The sequence below is a fragment of the Vespula vulgaris genome, chromosome 12 (genome assembly GCF_905475345.1).
Source record: "Vespula vulgaris chromosome 12, iyVesVulg1.1, whole genome shotgun sequence".
Classification (NCBI taxonomy): domain Eukaryota; kingdom Metazoa; phylum Arthropoda; class Insecta; order Hymenoptera; family Vespidae; genus Vespula; species Vespula vulgaris.
The window spans coordinates 285159-303098 of record NC_066597.1 but is presented as its reverse complement, the minus strand read 5'-3'; the positions used below and the strand labels follow the sequence as shown (position 1 = coordinate 303098).

At 45.3% G+C, this 17940-nt stretch overlaps 2 protein-coding genes across 11 annotated transcripts; one reads left to right on the top strand and one right to left on the bottom strand.

Moving 5' to 3' along the window:
• The first annotated feature begins 47 nt into the window (after positions 1 to 47).
• On the top strand, positions 48 to 2797 carry LOC127068107 (U3 small nucleolar RNA-associated protein 4 homolog). Its single transcript, XM_051003839.1, has 4 exons — positions 48 to 433; positions 508 to 2047; positions 2205 to 2507; positions 2584 to 2797. Exons 1-4 carry the CDS (start codon positions 330 to 332, stop codon positions 2698 to 2700), a joined length of 2064 nt encoding a protein of 687 aa, XP_050859796.1. The 5' UTR covers positions 48 to 329; the 3' UTR covers positions 2701 to 2797.
• A 140-nt stretch (positions 2798 to 2937) lies between these two features.
• On the bottom strand, positions 2938 to 17874 carry LOC127068136 (uncharacterized protein C20orf85 homolog). 10 transcript variants are annotated; one of them, XR_007782834.1, is made up of 6 exons: positions 15928 to 16394; positions 14704 to 15043; positions 11393 to 12889; positions 9659 to 11324; positions 7374 to 9522; positions 5967 to 6945 (listed from the first exon to the last, which is right to left on the bottom strand). XR_007782834.1 is itself a non-coding variant. In XM_051003887.1 (5 exons), the coding sequence occupies exons 3-5, from the start codon at positions 3570 to 3572 to the stop codon at positions 2942 to 2944; spliced, it is 462 nt and encodes a 153-aa protein (XP_050859844.1). In that variant the 5' UTR covers positions 3573 to 3705; positions 9365 to 11324; positions 11393 to 12915; the 3' UTR covers positions 2938 to 2941. The 10 variants fall into 10 exon arrangements, 4 of the variants coding, with proteins under 4 accessions (XP_050859844.1, XP_050859845.1, XP_050859846.1 ...); XR_007782835.1 differs by having other exon boundaries at positions 7374 to 11220; positions 11301 to 11324; XR_007782832.1 differs by having other exon boundaries at positions 7374 to 11324; positions 11393 to 12272; positions 12633 to 12889.
• Positions 17875 to 17940: the final 66 nt, after the last annotated feature.

Below are 17940 nucleotides of genomic sequence, written 5' to 3'. Positions count from 1 at the left end.
CTATGCTGATTGGCTAACGAGTCGCGTCGAACTTTTAGTAGGGTTACTCATTTATATGGTTCATGTTCGATCGATATCTCTCTCCAATATTTAATTATTAAATATTATTATTAATTAATCGTCGTTTCGTTTTATTAAAATATATCAACAATGAGAACGAAGAGAAAAAAATCTTGCTTTTCATTGGTTCTTCGGATCAAGGTCTTACGCTAGTAATAACACTGTTATACAGAGGCATAATCAGTAATAGCTTGAATACCACGTGTGTGTAATATCTCGTTTGAATTTAGGATAGTCTTGTAAACGAATGTAAGATATCTTTGTGAAATATGACAACGTTTAAAATACATAACGTTAGATTTTACGATCTGGAACCTAAGTCCGCTACTTGTTTGTGTCACGAACCAAAAACGAAGAAGTTAGCACTTGCTAGGTTAGTTTTTATAATTTCAATGTATACAAGCGTCAAATTGATTTTTACGCGTGTTATTTTCTTGTTATTCGTAGAAACGATAATTCGATAGAGGTATGGAATGTTGGGAATGCTCCGTTCGTCGAGTGTACAATCCCTGGTCATTCTGAAAATTCTGTGGAAAGCATTCTTTGGATCGGTTCGAGACTTTTCTCGACTGGTCTTCATGGTCTAATCGTGGAATACAATTTAATTACGTTGGGAATTAAATATAAGGTAGCAGTTACAGGTGGAGCAGCATGGTGCATGGACGTTAATCAACAAAAAACGCTTATTGCCGTTGGTACAGAGGATGGATACATCAATACGTTTTCTATCGCGGAAGATACGTTAATTTACGAACGGATATTTGACAAACAAAAAGGGAGAATTCTATGCATTAAATGGGATAATACAGGAGAAATGATATATACAGGATCCACGGATACCGTAAGAGTTTGGAGCGCCGTTTCAGGTCACGCGATTCATAAAATGACCACGTCTAGAACGGAAGCAAAGAAAGAAACTATCGTATGGTGTCTCGCAGTGACAGACGATAATTTAATTATTTCTGGCGACTCTCGTGGTTATTTGTCCTTTTGGGATCCTCATATGGGCACTTTAATCGAGTCTCACGAAAGTCATACTGCCGATATATTGGCGGTCACTTTGTCTCACGAAAAAAATGTTGTCTATTGCGCGGGAGTTGACCCTGTCGTACGAAGTTTCTGTAAAGTTACTTTAAAATCTAGCGGAAAACCACAATGGGTAAAGGGTATCGAAAGGAGATTACATTCTCACGACGTTAGAGCGTTGGTAGAGGCAGATGGTAAATTATACTCTGCTGGAGTAGACGGATATTTAGCTCAATCGAGTTATCCTCCTAAGATATTAGTGAAATATCCACCTTTGCTTCAGCCACCTTCCGTTATCTTATGCAAAAGATCTAGATGTGTATTGTTATGTTATACCAATTATCTCGAATTGTGGAGACTCGGATCGTCGGTGAAAACTTCTTCGGAATCTGTAAAAGTAGGCATGTTACACCAATTGGATGAAGAACCTATGAAATTATTAGAACTTAGAACAAAAGGGGTTGAAAGTATTTTATCTTGTGCCATTAGTAAAGATTCCAAAACTATTGTGTATTCCACGGATACTCATGTCAGAGTATTCAATTTTGACGTAGTAGAGGGAGACGCTCTGTTGTCAAGAAACGATACCGATATATCTGCGAACAGAATACAGAAAATGTTGTTCAGTCCAAACGGTAAACTATTAGTGACGATAAACAACGATGGAAAGGAGAACGTAGTAACGCTATACAAATTGAATAAGAAAAGTTTGAGGCACATTGGATCGTTCCAAACGACGAATGAATCTATCGTAAATGTCAGTCTCGTATGCTTTTCACCGGATAGCAAGTATTTAATATGTGCCGATCGTCAAAGCAGTATTGCAATATACAAAGTCGATGGAGATCTTACGCGAGAATCTCTTCAGCCGTGGCAGCTACCCAAGTACAGTTGCCCGCCGACAGCTATGGCCGTACAAAAAAGTACTCTAAATCTCGTCGTCGTATATTCCGATCATAAGGTAAGAAAAATAAAATTCCAACTATAAAATGTGACGCTATTATAGCCTTATTATTGTTACGGTATAATTATATATCGAAGCTTACAGACTTATATGACATATGAATTTAACTTTAGTACGTCATGCCTTTATCTCATGTCGAATATTACGTTTTTAGATCGTCGAGTATAATATACCCAGAAAACAGTACACTCAATTTTCAAATAACTTGCAAAGTCGTATTCCGAAACAATGGTTGGCACGTCCGTTTCCGATAATAAATATTTGTTTTGATTCATACAACGAGAACATTATAATAATGCATGATGATTCTACCGTATATATCATAAATAAAGCAAATGAATTGCCAGAAAAAGAAGCGAAAATACCAAAATGTGAAAATGGCGATATCACGGAAGATAGCAGCTCTGCTTTAAGTTTGCAATCGCAACATGCTTTCAAAGTTGCCAAAAAATACAAGGTAATTTTTAATGTCTATCCCGATTTATTCTTTATCATTGTCGTTTTACGAGAAATTATATGTGCGGATTCTACAGCACCTTGTCTATTTGAACTGGTTGAACAACGAAGAAATGGTCGCGGTCGAAGTGAATCCAATCGCATTAACGGAGAAATTACCACCCACGTTAAAACAGAAGTGGTTCAGCGTGTAAACAGGAAAGAAATCGACGAGACCCTTCGAAATAGTACAATTGAAAACATCGTTTTTATAAGGTTTTTTAACGTTTTAAAATGCATTTTCAAATTAAACGAATCGTGTACTCGTACCCGCATTTAAAATCCTATCTCATTATATCTGTAACACTTACCGTCACATCTTCGTTTTGATATTAATTAAAATCTATGTGGGTGTGTGTATATATGGTGCGCGTGCGCGTGTGTATACGCCCACATTCAACCGAGAAAAATAAATCTTTGTTGAGCCAGATAATTTTCTATATCCGTGGATGAACGAGCGGTCCATTTTGGTGAAATATACATAGGGCCGGTGAACTCTAGATTGTATTCCATGCGAGAAGATCTCCAGCCGACCATTGCGGACGCCGTTCTGGGAACGGCCGGTGAAGGTTTCAAGGGAATTGGTGAACATTTAGTCGGGTCTTCCGGCGGTTTTCGCTTGAAAGTATCCGCCGGAAGTGCTGCTTTTCTGCATTCTTCGGCCAGCACCTGCGGTCAGTGGCATTGGAACTCGTTGAAATTCGTGACCGGTCGGCCGCACGATTGTACGCACGAGTATTTTTATGGTACCTTTTGAAAATATTCTCTGGACAAACATTCGTATCTCGCCAACCATTTCCGTTCTGCCTCTCGTTCGGCTTTTATCACCTCTTTACTAAAATTCACAAAAATGTCAAGGTGTTTTCTTTATTTATTTCTTTCTCCTTTAAAAAAGAGACGTGCGAGTGAACGCGTCGACGTACCTAATTCTGTCGAAAATCACTGGATTTTTGATATTATCATAACGCTTTATGTGAAGCGTTCTGTCGACTTTCTTGCTCTCCTTGTAGTCTTGATTTTTCTCCATTCTTTTTTATTCTTTACAACGTCGCCTTAATCAATTAACGTAATACGCGATTCTCGTTCATCACTAACGAACATGTTCTATCCATCTTGTTTGTTCGATACAGTTACCACGTTAGGCGTTGCCGTCGTAAAATCTGTCACGAGATTTAAATCCTGTTCTTAATTTTTTACATTAGGTCGATGAAAAAGAGAAAGAACAAATTTCTATATTCTCCTTCCACAAAGAAAATATTTTTCGTTCTCTCTGGGAAGCACGAAGACATCGGTTGCTTACATCGAACATCGACCAATAGCGAGAGCTAAATATAGATAAATCAAGCCATGTTCCTTAAGAAAAGCCGAAGGCTAAGGGATACCGCGGACTCGTAAATCGAGAAAGCGTTTAATCTTCGCCGCGGTTGTAACCCGTTGATAGCAGCGAGGCGAGCGAGGGCGTAGACTTGGCTTAAGCCTCTAGGAAATAATCAAAGCGGCGATATAAGCACCGACTAAGCTGGCTACGTGTATGCGTTGGAAGTTACGAGACTCGGTGTTATATCGGTGCGACTTCGTGGTGTAACACACGAAGGAAGCTCGAGGAAGGTCGCAAGGAGGAGAAGGAGACGTCGATAGAGTCTCTCTCTCTCTCCCCCTGTCTCTCTTTCTCACGACGAACATAAATGGTGAGAGGAAGAGAGAGGAGGAGGACTGGATCTGCAGAGTGCAATGCGCCGAGATTACGACTAATCTGCGCCCGAGACCGCTCGGAAGCGTAGTTTCTGTAAGTTACATTGCTTAAAGCGTCAGCTCGTTGAACCCCTCGAACTTCGACGACGGCTACAACCTCCGAGCTTCCTCCTTTAACTCTCCTCTTCCTAGTAAGTATAACTTTCTCTCTCTCTCTCTCTCTCTCTCTCTCGCTCTCTTCTCCGTTCGACTTTATGGTCGCCATGGCATTAGCGACGACCGATTCCTCTGGGAAAATTGCGTTCTCGAAACTCACCAAGTTCGACGTCGTACGCACCTGACTCGTGTTCTTCCTTCCTTCCTTCCTACCTTCCTTTCTTAATTCTTGCCTCTCTCGAGTCCCGGCCAGAGAAACTTTGTGTTCTCTCCCTCTCTCACTCTGGGTACTTGGAGATGGACAAGAGAGTTTCTTTGAAGGTCGAGTCTAAGGCGATTCGGTCGGTTTAATCTCGTAACGATACCGTCTGAGAAAGTGCGTGCTCTTTTCGTGGTCCCCAAGAGCTAGAAGTTACGATCCCGTTAACAAACACCATCCCAGAGTAAAATTTTCCAGGGAATTCAATTATTTTCTAAAGCGATCAAATGGAACCGAGCTCTAATTTAATTTAAAGAAACGAGAACTAAAAGTTCTCATCAAGAGCATCGTGTAAAAGATTTATTTATTAGAATCTGAATCAATCCAAACTGACCACGATCGGTGGTCGGACCTTAGCGCGGTAACAACAAAGTTGTATAACTGTATCTCGTGGGGTGAGTTTACACAGGAAGACTAGCTAGATAGGAGAGAGTGTAACGAGATGGGCCAAGATGGAGAAGAAGAGAAGGAGAGGAAGTTGGTAGGTTAGAGCGAGCGTAGAAAGACACGGTGGGGCTTGCTGTAAATTACAAGCAGTACGCCAAGCCGCCTACAGTCTCTCTCTCTCTCTCTCTCTCTCTCTCTCCCTCTCTCTCACTCCTTTCTCTGGTGTGGCGCAGGGGTGTCTAGACGTATAGATAATGCCGAGTTTGTGCGGGGCAGCGCAAGCTAGACGGTCCCTGGTTCATCCAGCCAGCCGAGCCAGCCAGCCAGCCAGCCAGCCAGCCAGCCAGCCAACCGGGCTAGGCTAGACACATCGACCATGCTCCGTTTCTCTCTCTCTCTCCTCTCTCTCACACACATACGCATTCTAGCTCTATCTTTCCTCCCTCTTCCTCCTTCTCCTTTCGTTCCATCTCTTTTCCCTCCACGAGAGCTCGTCGTATTCGCGCATCCGCGAATATATGCCCAACCGGATTTCCCATCGTCCTCGTTGCACCAGCACTACTAGCAGCAGCAGCAGCAGCAGCAGCAGCACGAACCAAGTTCCTCTGGCATTCGGTACAGACGGAAGATGCAAATCCTCCAATAGCATCGCCCGGGAGATCCGAGATCCCATTGGCAGCGATCGTGACGTGGATGATTCACGAGCCTTTCGTCTCTCTCTCTCTTTCTCTTTCTCTTTCTCTTTCTACTTCCTTACTTCATTTCTTCTTCTTTTTCTCTTTAGGTATACGCCGAACGATTTGTTGCTATATCACTTCTTTCCAGATTATTGTACCATTCCTACGACGCACGAAATGCTAGAGAAAAATGTGAAAATTACTAATTACAAAAAAAAAAAAACACCGATTCATTGATACCTGCCTATATGTATATAATCGGTTTGAGGATTTTTACGAGTCCCGAGTTTCCAGTAGTGGTGAGAAAGACGAGAAGGGTGAAAGGGTGGACTGTTTATCAGAGCAAGCTATTATGAAGGATTAAGGGTATCGTGCACTCCGCCAACCCTCTCGTCCTTGTCGGCTCTAGTCGCCACCACTTCTCTCTCTCCCTCTCTCTCTCTGCTTTCCTCTATATCTCTATCTCACTTCCACTCACAGCACCCAAACCTCATCGCCACCCTTTCGCTCGGTCCTCTACCACGCTCCCCCTACCCCTCCCCCTAACCACCGTAGTGTTTTAATCGGCAGACTGCAATGCATAAATCCCCGTTAAATAATACGGCAGTTAACAGTGCCATTAAGCCGTTCGAGATACCGCAAAACCGGTAGGGCGCCGCTATGCGCGAAGTCTGTATTTATCGGCGACCGGCGCGACGGTGCTAGGAAATATTGTTCGCCGTTCGTTTTCCACGTTCGTTTTCTATGGTACTCGATTCGTTCTCCGCGATTGGGTTTAAAGAGAACGCAAAAATTCGATCCCGTGTGTACACGCGCGTTTGTCTATAGGAGATAAGTCTAGCCTTCGTCTAGTCCGTTCTTTTTCGTATTTTTCTTTCGTCTAGTCTAGCTAGACGCCATCTTCGATATATTCCATGTATGTGTTTGTGTACGCTCTAAGAAGACCTGGCGTACGCTGTAGACGTTCTCTCCTTCTTTTTTTTTTTCTTTCTCTTCCTTCAACGAAGAAAGTCACCGGATTTAAGCACCTCTTTTACAACTCCGCAAGCTCGCTTTATATGTTTCAAAGCGGAAAGGGGAAAGTATGTGTAATGAGCGCGAGGATTCCTTTGATACGCGTAACCAGGGCTTTGGAATATTTCAGAGAAATCTCTTAAGGCTTCAGACGGGATACAAATAAGAGGACTCGAAGGAGAGAGAGGGAAATATATTTCCAATCTTCAAGTTCGCTGAAAAATAAAGAAGAAAAAACAAAGAAGTTCATTGGAAATTTGTGGTAACGACTGTAGAAAATTAGTCGGTATTTTAATCAGGCGTACCTTAATTTACGTTTTTTAATTAAACTTCCTGTTAATTTTCGATATGTTTAAAATACAGGTACGTTCAGTGTACGTGCGTATAAGAGAGAGAAGGAGAGAGAATCTAAACGTTAAGTTCGATCTATGAGCGCTAATGGAAGTATCCAATCATTGTCCGAAACGCATCGAGAAGGGTGCATACAAATGGAAAGCCATGCAGAATGCATTTTTCCCTGGCGCAATTCTGCCGCGCCGTATTCGATTTGACGTTTACATTTCTAACATGTTTTATCTATATTTTCAATTAGAGAAATCTCTCTTTCTCTCTCTCCATCTCTCTGCCTCTTCTTTTTACTCACTTTTGATTAGGTAAGAAATAACACCAGTCTGTGTTTTCTTTGCCTCTTCCCAAGGCTCCTTCTCTAGTCTTGCCTCTGTTTACTCGGCGCTCCTCTCAGACGCCGGCGGGTACACGTGCTAATTGCTACGGTATTCGGCCTACTAAATCACTTAATTAAGCAAATTTCTAATTAATTAACTGGCGCCGCGATGATACTTTGATTTAATCATCAACTGCTGCACTTGGAATTCCTCGATTTAAGACAAAAGCACTTTGTTGCTATTGTCGTTGATGCATCGGAGATTATCGGCGACATTTTGAGACAGCGATTCATTTTGATCGGCACGTAATACCGGTGTGCTTCTCGGCTCTTAAATCCCTCTAATTAACTCATCCGCCTATTACGATGCTTCTAACGGTTATCTATCGCCCACGCGTTACCTCGACGTCTCTCGTTGCTTTCTCTTTTCTTTTCTTCTCCGACGAACAAAAAAATTACCAAATCGCAATCGTAAATAATTGGGTACAAAAAGAGAGATCCTTTCGAACATCTGCTTCGTGACAATGAACGAAATGACTCGTTCATTTAGTCTCTTGATCGACACGGATATGGGTCGTCGTCGAGTCGACGAGTTATTAATACGTTTATAAAAATGTAACGGATTATGACTTGTTTTTGTCGCTGAAAAAAATTGGAATTTTTATTTATTTTTTTCGATAGTCGAATTTATGATCGTCATAAAGCGTTCAAGCATCGAAATACTCGATTAAAACGTTGCCACAATTTTCAAAAGCAAGACTGCAAGACGTTTTATTAACACGTCTAATTAGTCAATTTCTATTTAGGTATTCAACATTTCTACCTACATTCGAATACCTCTTCTCCTTTTAACGAGCGAAAAGCCGAGTAGACGCAGCGGTATATCGTCGCGAGTACTCATCTCACGACCCAATCTCGAAGAAGAAACTTTTTACGAGGAGAGAAACGCGGAGACGGCGAGTGTCTCTTTCACTGCAAATTACGTAGAAACGGCAGCTCCCTTCCAGGGACATTTCTCTCGTCGTGGGGTATCACGAAATGAATCACCATTTCCTTCGAGCTCCTACTGTGAGACGTAACTGCTCGTGGTCCATTACTCTTATTTAGAGATGCGTTAGAAAAAGTATAACAGATCGGTATACTTAATCCAACTTGACCAAGGAACGATTAAGATTGATCTTTGAAAAAATCACATAAAACGTAAAGTTTTGCAAAAAAAAAAAACAAAAAAAAGCGAAGGAATTTCAAAGAAGCTACCGACCCTGTGTCTTTTATTTACCAAGCAGCGCGAAGGAAAAGCCTAGACTTTACACTACGAATACCTCTATCTCTTTCTGCAAGCTTTGTGGTACACACGAAACACGAGCAAACACACTTACACAAAGTGCGAGTATACACGTGCTCGAGGTTGCGACAAAACCTCATGGCACGCACGTTGCAGTATCGAGTCTGGATATATGGAGTGTAGGCGCGACTGTGTGCGAATGCATGTAGGGACCTGTACGTGTGTACACGTTTAAGAGAGAGAGAGAGAGAGAGAGAGAAGAGCGTGCAGACGGGTCGAGCCGATGGTAGCGAAGCAAACAAGGCATCCAGGTCAGACCGTCTGCTCGCTGGCTGTGTCATCGACTGCTACGAAGCGTCTTCCGCGGGTACACATATCGACGTCTCGGTGTTTTGTCAACACCGGCTGCTGCTACCTTTGGATATATCGTCTCGTCAACAACGTCTTTCTACGCTTTCCTTCGACTCCGACCAACCGCTTTGCATCTCTTCCTTCTCCTTCTCTTCTCTCTCTTTCTCTCACCTCCTTTCACCCCCTCTGAAGATGGTGTAAAGTGTACGCGTTGTTCGCACCGTCGAGACACGCCGAGCCGACGTGAGAAACGCCGAAGCGTTTCTCCTCTCGCAAACTCAAACACCTATATCTCGAGAGTTTTACTTCGGCGTTATGCAAAGACGTGATTCACCTACGTACTGATTCGATACGAGACCAATCCTTTCTATTTCGTTACACGATTCTCCACCTGTGTCTTTTGATTGACAGTTTCCGTTTTTCCACGAGTCCCCGAACGAGTTTAGATTCCTCACTTCGTATATACTTTCCATCGTTGCTAACTGCGAGACACTGTAAGACACTTAACGTTTTTACGAGGCAAGTTTTTACCTTCTGGACGGATTTTAACGAGAATTCGTACGGGAAGGAATAACGGAATCGTAAGAAACACGATAGAAACGCGGGTGCTTTGTCTCGTAAAACGTACCAAAGAAAGAGAAAGAGACAGTCTCTCGCTTGTTCTTTCGTTCGTTCGTGCTACGATAAAAGCTTCTTGGTAGGTACGGACGAGATCGTAATTTGTAGCTCGTTTCTCTTTCCACATTCGCATTTGAATTCTTCAATCCAACGTAGGCACGCGAAGCTCCGCGCCATTGTCATCGTCGTTATCCGCGTGAACGACCCTTGTTTTTGCAACGGAGTAAAATGGAAATGATAAGGAACGTTATAAGAACGAGGTGAAAAAATGAAAAATGTTGAAAATGACGGGAGAATCGTAGACGCGACCTGGGCGTGATTTCATTTTCGAAGCGAGTCGAGCGCGATAAAGGGGTGGCTCGGGGGTGGAAAAGTTTTCCACGGTAACGCAATGAGAGAAACTGGTAGAATACGTGGGAGGAAAGATAAAAAAAGGGGGGAAGATAGGTGAGGGCTAGAAGGGAGAAGGAAGAGGAAGGAACGGATAACGCAGGCGGCAGACGGGCGCGGTCATGGCGAACGGCATTTTAATAGGTTCCCGTGGTTTCGACGAAAAAGTTGGGAAACAAAATAAAATCGGCGAAAGCGACGGTACCTCCTGGCCTGACTTCGTTCTTCGTTCGTACGGAGTTACGACGTTGGCTGGCTGGCTGGCTGGCTAGCTCGTCTGGCTAGCTCGGCTGGCCAAGCCGGTCGGGTCATGCATATTCACGCGTGCCATTCGTACGCACGGAATTAAGCGTCCAGGGAATTAAAACGCTTTTTGGTTCGCGAGCGTAACATCCCTCGTCTCCCTCTCGCCTCCGACCTATTCCATGGCCGATTACGTCGGGGACTTTTCCAAGGACGGAACTTTTCTGCATTCGTAAAGAGGAGAAAATTCTCATGGATTTCCGCCGCCATTTCTCTTTCCTCGGAGATTTACGAGACCGCTGATATTCCTCGATGAATTTACGAGTTGCCGATAAAAACGATGGGAGAGGGCTTTGAAATCTTAATTGGCAACGAGTGATCTATGAATATGTCTCGGTATCGAGGCGCAAGTAGAAAGCTGAGCATTGTCTTTAGATCGTATTTCGTTATCCTTCAAAATTACTTTCCCTTCCTGCATCGATATTTGGATTGCCTGGGTAAGAGCAGGAAGACGAGAAGAAGACGAGAAAAGGAGACGTCGGGATAAAGGCCGCGAAACCTCAAACCTCTAGGAATCTCCAGCAGCGTAGTATCGCGTCTGCTCCCTTCGGCACCGCACCCTCTACCAGTGCAGGACCGAAACGACACCCCTTCCACCCCTCTCCCAGCCCAGCTACCGTTTTCATCTCTCCTTTCACCCTTCCTCCTACTACTCTTCCTTTTCCTCCCGTCTCGTCTCGTCTCCTACTCCTCCTCCCTCTCTTCCTCGTCTCCAGCCCTACGAAGCCAGCATTCGCCTATCCGCCCTTCTCTCCTTCCCTGCTTCCCTCGCACACCCCCAATTGCGTCTCCTGAAACTCGTCGGCACTCCAGACGACGGCGGCTCCGGTAACGGAGACCCCTTGAAACGCCGAACGAGCGCGTTACGCCCGTTTTCTCCTAGACGATCGCATTAAGCTATATACTCGTCGCCGACCGCTGGACGAGAGTCCGACCTTTCGATCCCTTTCTCTACTCACCTTTTAACCTTTCAATTTTCATTCCTGAAATAAAGGAACATCTAGTCTCCTTGCGAAAGAAAAATAAATGGAACGTAGTACGGAGTAGTTACCTGACACGAATGAATAGAGATGAAAGTTTACGCAGTGGGATGGATGGTGGGTCGATTCGAGTCGACGCAACCATGACATTGAAACGTAACGTCGAAGTCTGCGTGCACTCTCTTTGATACAACGTCTGACGGCCGTCGACCGTCACCGTCGACCGTCACCGTCGATCGTCACCGTCGTCGTCGGCGTCGCCGCCGTCGTCGGACAGACGGCTGAACGATTAGACAAGAGGGCTGACGTCACGACTCTTCGCTGCTTCCCCTTCCTACGCTCGGCGAGGTTCACTCCCTTCTGCCCCTCGGCAGCTTTACTCTCGACGACAGAGCTCTACGACTCGCGGACCCCTTCGTTTTTGAGGCACGACGATGGCCCTTCAGAATGCAACTTTATTCACCGTATCGAGAATCGAACAATGAACGAATTCCAAGTGTTAACGTTGCCCCTCGAGGCGTCGAAAGCGTACAACAACGGAGCTACTCTTTTTTCAATTTTTCGAAATCACTCTTCGGGTTTGACGAAAGAAATAATTAAAAAAAAAAAAAAAAAAAGCGAGTCCTGGATTCGGCTACAAGATAACGAAAACGCGCGAAAACTCTTGGATGATCCGTCCTATCTCGAACCGATGGAACCAATCCAAGTGGAACGTTTCCAATTCGTGCCCTCGCACGGTAACAATACCGCTTTGCGGGAAAATATCGCATAAATTATTCTCCAGTCGCATAGTTTTCCGCTTGCTCGAATCGATCCCTAGACGTCTTCCTTCCTTTCTTCTCTCGCATTCCGAGAGCTTGCTCGACCAAAAGATATTCATCTTCTAGATGTACATCCTGCTGTAGGATAAACCGTGCGTTAAATGATCTTCTCGGAGCGCCAACTGATCAACTAGATGAAATGAAAAATAGCGAAGATTCGAGTAATTATATGTTAATGCTGATGTTCAATACTATTCATCGCGCGAGAGAGGGAGAGAGAAAGAGAGAAAGCATTATTCGGTTACATCTCGTAGACGAGGTGTTACGCCTTGAGACAAGGGGTCAGCAGCTCGCTCGCGTTATATTCCTCCCGGATCTCGGGAATGTTCACTTTCGTATGCGAAAAGGGGGAGGAACAATGGCGTAAGTGGCATGCACGACCGCACAAGCGGACAGACGGCCCTGCGGGAAATTGCATTGCACGCATCGGGCGAACACGAAACTGTACCCTCTCTCTCTCTCTCTCTCTCTCCCTCTCCCTCTCTCTGACTTGTAAGCGAACAAGCTAGTCCATCCGTCTGTCTCTCGCCCCTCGTCAGAGCCCGGGTGTCCTTCCTGCCCACTTAGGATCGTCGAAGAGCCACCTGTCCCTGCGTATCCTATCCATCCGTCCAACCATCCGTTCGTTCGTTCGCCAGGCAGCCGACGCTTCGCGCTTCCGGAGACTCGAGTGGCGTTCTCGCGATGCTTCGAATCGACGATCGAGTTGACGCCACCGGCAAATCGGTTGAATTCACTCCGAGGAGTCTGAAACGAACGATTAAGCATCTTGATCCATCCGATCTATCAATTCTATCCATGATTCTGAAACAAGTTAATACGGTATGACAAAAATCAAGGAAGTTTATAGATAGTATTCCGAATAAGGTAGACGCGTTAGACGTGTTTTCAAGACGGCGTACTCGTCTTAACAAAGACCAAGAGAAAGGGAGAAATAGGTTGCTTTTATTCGTCGATCTTTCAGCTTCCGCGTAATCGGTGCCAAAGATGGTCTCAGGGTTCGTAACTGATACCAGGTATCGAGGCAGCTTTAACGAGAAAAAAGGCATGTCCTTCTGCGGTGGTAAAGCCGAGAACGCAAGCGAAAAAGGTAGAGAGAGAGAGAGAGAGAGGGCCGAGGGAGAACCACGTAAGGCGGTGGCAAAGCAGCGAAGGAGTCGGCAGGACTTATCTATAAGGAGGCAAAGAGAACGGCAGACGCCCGCTCGTCTAGACTCGCCTCGACTCGACTCGACTCGACTCGACTCGACTCAACTCTCTGCAGTCACTCGATAAAAAACAGTCCGCCGCTTTCCTGGCCGTCCAATCCATTGGCGTAAAGTATAGTGGCACCCTATACCTGTTTTTTTTTTTTCCAATTTCTACATACATTCAATTCCATACATTGGTTTAAAACAAATTATCATTGCTTTTTTTAACAAAGTTTTCTTGGAAATTTTTTTTATGTTCCTTAGCTACAATGATATCCATTAGCCGCACCGATGAGATCGTCAGGACAATATTTTCCAGGACTTTTGTGAATGAATGAAATGAAAAGGATGAGAAAGAAGACGACGAAAAGTAAAATAGAAACGCAGTAAACGAGGGAAAATCATTTTGATCGACAGATACGAGGCTCGAGTCGCTTTCTCACGGTCCGATCGCGATCGGCGTCAAAGAAGCGAGGAGACGGAAGGTGGTCTCTCTATCGGTCGTTTTCTTGTTCGCATCGAGCACGTAATCGGTACACGTGCGCGTCTGGCTCGTCGTCGGCAGGTGCCAGCTGTGGTAGGGCTTGCTCGATGACCTTTCCGAAAAGGGCGAGAGAGAGGGAAATATACGCGCGCGTGTGAGTGTGTGTGCATATGTATATACATATATACATATATATATATCCTCTCTGCGTTCCCCCACCTTTGGAAAAGAGCTTCACGCGCACGAGCCGGCAGCTGCAAGTAGAATCGCAAAGTTTCCTAGTTGGTGTCGACGCCAATGCAGAAATTACCCCCTGCGACCCCCTGGACCGTCTGAGCGGTGTCTAGCCAGCGCCCCCTACCTCGAACACCGTGGTAGGAGTCCCCGCCCTCTCTCGCTCCGGTCTGCATCCCTTCTCACCCCTCCGAGCCAAGCCTCGAACCACGTCGACCTTCCCCCTCCGCCTACACTCGACGGGGGTGCAGTCTAGCCAGTGACTATAGTCCTCCAGCCATGCCAACGTTATATCGTGCGTCAGACCGAAGACTACACGGCATTCTCCCTCGAACCTGGACTATATAGCGTTTTAGCGAAAGCCCGAATCGACGAGACGTCGTCGCCGTCGCCGTCGCCGTCGTCGTCGTCGTCTTAGTCCTCTTCGTCGCCAAGCGAGAGAAGCAGGAAGAAGGTTGAAAGGTGGAAATTTTCTATACCACCTTCCTCGACTTTCTCAAAGACGTTTGGAATACCGTTGAGATATGCAAATTATCGAAGACTTGTAGCTTCGAGGATTGCCCGACAAGTTCCTTTCTTTTTCCTCCTGCTAGTCGATTATATTTGGATAAAAGTTTTTTAACGTTTTGAAATTGTTATAAAAATTTGATTACTTTAATCGTTGATATCGCGCGACTCTATCCGTCCTTTCCGCTTTCCATTCGCTCTCTTCCTACAATTCCTCCTAGCGTGACTAAGGGCGATTAGAGCGAGCTCTGCCATGGGAGAGGGAAGAAGTTTAGTCTCGATTTGATTGGGGTAGGTCCCAGACGTATAGTCGACGCTATAATATGGCTCCTTCCACAAAGAGTAGCAAGGTCAGTGACGAGGGACTTGCCGTTAATTAACGTCTTGCCGTTAAATCATTCCGACGAATCTCCAGGGAGATGACCAGCCGTGAAGCGACGATTCTATTCTCCCCGTTCGTCTTCCTCGTCATCGTCGTTGGCTAGCCTGTATCAAGAAACTCGATATTTTATTATCAGCTTCACGATGAACTTTATCAACGCCTTTACGCCCATTTTTTGAAACAATTGAATAGCGACTGTCTCTTCTTCTTCTTAATTTAAAAAGGAAAACTTGGCGGATTTAATACGAGACCGAAAGAGCCAACGATAAAATGTCAACAATAAATTTCTCAAGATGTCTTGATACGTCGACTTCGTGTTTTCCAGCGATTGAGCTATTCAGATATCGCTAAACGCGACGTCGCTTCAAAAGTTGCTTTCCGGTTCTTATCGTATCTACTAGAATCTTGACTCATCGAGGCTATTATGAGTACCTATCGGGCAATCGTTCCTCGATAAGATAAAAATGAGATTAAATATTTTTCTTCTTCCGATCGCGGTTCCTTCCCTTTTTTTTTTTTCTTTTTTCTTTTACTTCTTCCTTTCTCTGCTTGAAAATCTACAGGAAAATATCGGAACAGACGGATGAAATAATACCGTACCGGCGAGACGCGCTTGGCGATGACAATTATTCGCATTGAAACGGCGTACGGGTATCTGGAGTAATTACTATTCATTTTGCGTTGAAAAGGATCGAAAGTACAACGAACCGACGGGGAAGTTTATGGAAAATCCCACACGAGCGCCATGGCGACGCAATGTTCCGCACGTCGCGTTGCGTTTCCAAATCCTCGCGACGCCGATATCGAATTCATTTGGTTGCTCAGCGATCCGTGAAAGAGACATCGTCGTTAATCAAATTTCTATCGTATCTTGTTCGATATCATAAATGAAAAGGACGAGCGTACGTTGAAAGGAGGAGAATGAAAGGACGATCCCAGGGTAAAGACTGGTCCCATTGAGGGTGAAAAGAAAACAAGGGAAACTCACGTTCTCGGGAGACTTTGGAATCGAGCTCCACCCCTGTTACGCGTGCCACGGTTAGTCGAGGGCCAGGCCGGGCCAGATGGTTGTCGTAGGTTAGTGATCGATAAAAACTTATTTTCCGCCTACGTAGCCGACGCAATCGAGCTCGTAGGGCCGTTCGAACGACACGGCTCCTACGAGCTGGCGAGAAAATCATTTTCTCATCGAAAATGCGTGCCAAACGAGCAAATCCTTCCGTAACCCGAAATTTGACGTTAAATCTCACGAATTTCCGCCGATTCAAAATTACCGCGCCTCGGCGTTCTCTCCGACCATTCCGCGTAGTAATACGCAAATTTGTGACGTCATTCGCTCGTACTCGTCCGTAATCGCATGCACGCATGCACGTGAAAACGTAAACTCATTTCGCTTACGCACGCGCTTCTCTTCGTTTCTCTCTCTCTCTCGCTTGCTTCGCGGTATGCGCAGCCGAACGAACGAAAACACGCCACTTTCCAAAAATAACGGCCGCGTGAGTCAACCGTGGAGTCTAAATAGGAGCTTCGCCGCATTTAGAGCTCCTATCTGAATCGTACGCGGTGCTCAACGCGCCAAATAATCCTGATAATACGCGTTCGTCCAAGTACGACGAGAAAAAAGCGCGCGCGCGCGAGAGAGAGAGAGAGAGAGAGTCGTCACCTTTCGATTCGTCGATACAAAAAATATTTATCGATAGAGCGCATCCGATCGTCGACTCTTCTCTCTTTTTTTTCACGGCGATCCTTTGAAAGTACGTAGAAAAGAAAGAAAAAAGAGGAAAAGAGAAAATGCGTGCGACCTTGCACGCACGAGATATACGCTCGAGTCACGTCACAACATCGTTTAGGTTTACGAGATACTAATATGCGAGAAACGCGTCACGGCGTGTCACCATTTTTCGAAGGTTATCGCATCTTTCCACGAAAGACGTCTCTCTCGTCTCGCATTATCGCGAGATATCGTACGATACCTATGAATTTCCCACGCTTTCGAAGGCCCGCAGTCAAGCTATCGACTCGTAAACTCGGCTGTCCATAGAAATTTGAGGTTAACGAATCGACGCGTTTGTTCACGCGTACGTACTTCGTACCTGATGCGTTTCGTACTGATCGGCACGTGCCTAGCCGTGCCACCGATAGACCAGAGAGAGAGAGAGAGAGAGAGAGGAAAGAGACTCAAGAGTGGGGAGGAGGAACGCAATTTGGAACAGCTTCCTTCCGTTACGTAAGAATTCGATATTAAAACCGTGTTTGTACGTACGTACGTACGTTTGAAAATAACCACGAAAAGATATTTTCTAAAATTCTTGGATGGTGGCCAATAGCGAATATTATTGCCAAACAACGAACGCTCGAAGCTTACGTCGTAAAATATGAAAAGATTTGCCGTGCGATAAAGTGAGAGAGGGAGAGAGAGAGACAGAGATAAAACAAAAATACACGTATATACACGTAGAGGGCAAGAGAGGAAGAAAAACGTGCAAATAAAAAGGAGGAGTAGTAGGAAGGAATAGAAGAGAGAGACAAAGAAGGAGAAAGGGAAAGAGAGAGTTATACCTGTCCCTGAGGAAAACTCAATTCGCGGCCACTTTGACGCACCCTCCATTTGGATGGATACGCACTATTACAAATATACAAGGTATATTCCTCCGCATCCTCCCTCTCTCTCTCTCTCTTTCTCGTCTTTGTCTCTCCTTCCTTCCCAGACACACACTCTCTCTCTCTCTCTCCCCCCTCTCTCTCTCCCCGTCTCTGTCCGTATGTCTCTCTCGCACTCTACAAAGATACACGAGCAAGCGACACGAACACAGGGAAAGTCTGGCTCACACAGACAGGCGGATATCGCGACGGTGGTGGCGGCAGCAGACACGTGCGCGTGGGACCGGCAACAATTCCTGACCAAAAAGCCGGAGTCACCCTCGCTGGCCCCCCTCGTCCTCCTCCTCGTCCTCCTCTTTCCCCGGCACGCAGGAGTGTCTGGCTCCGACGACCGTCATCA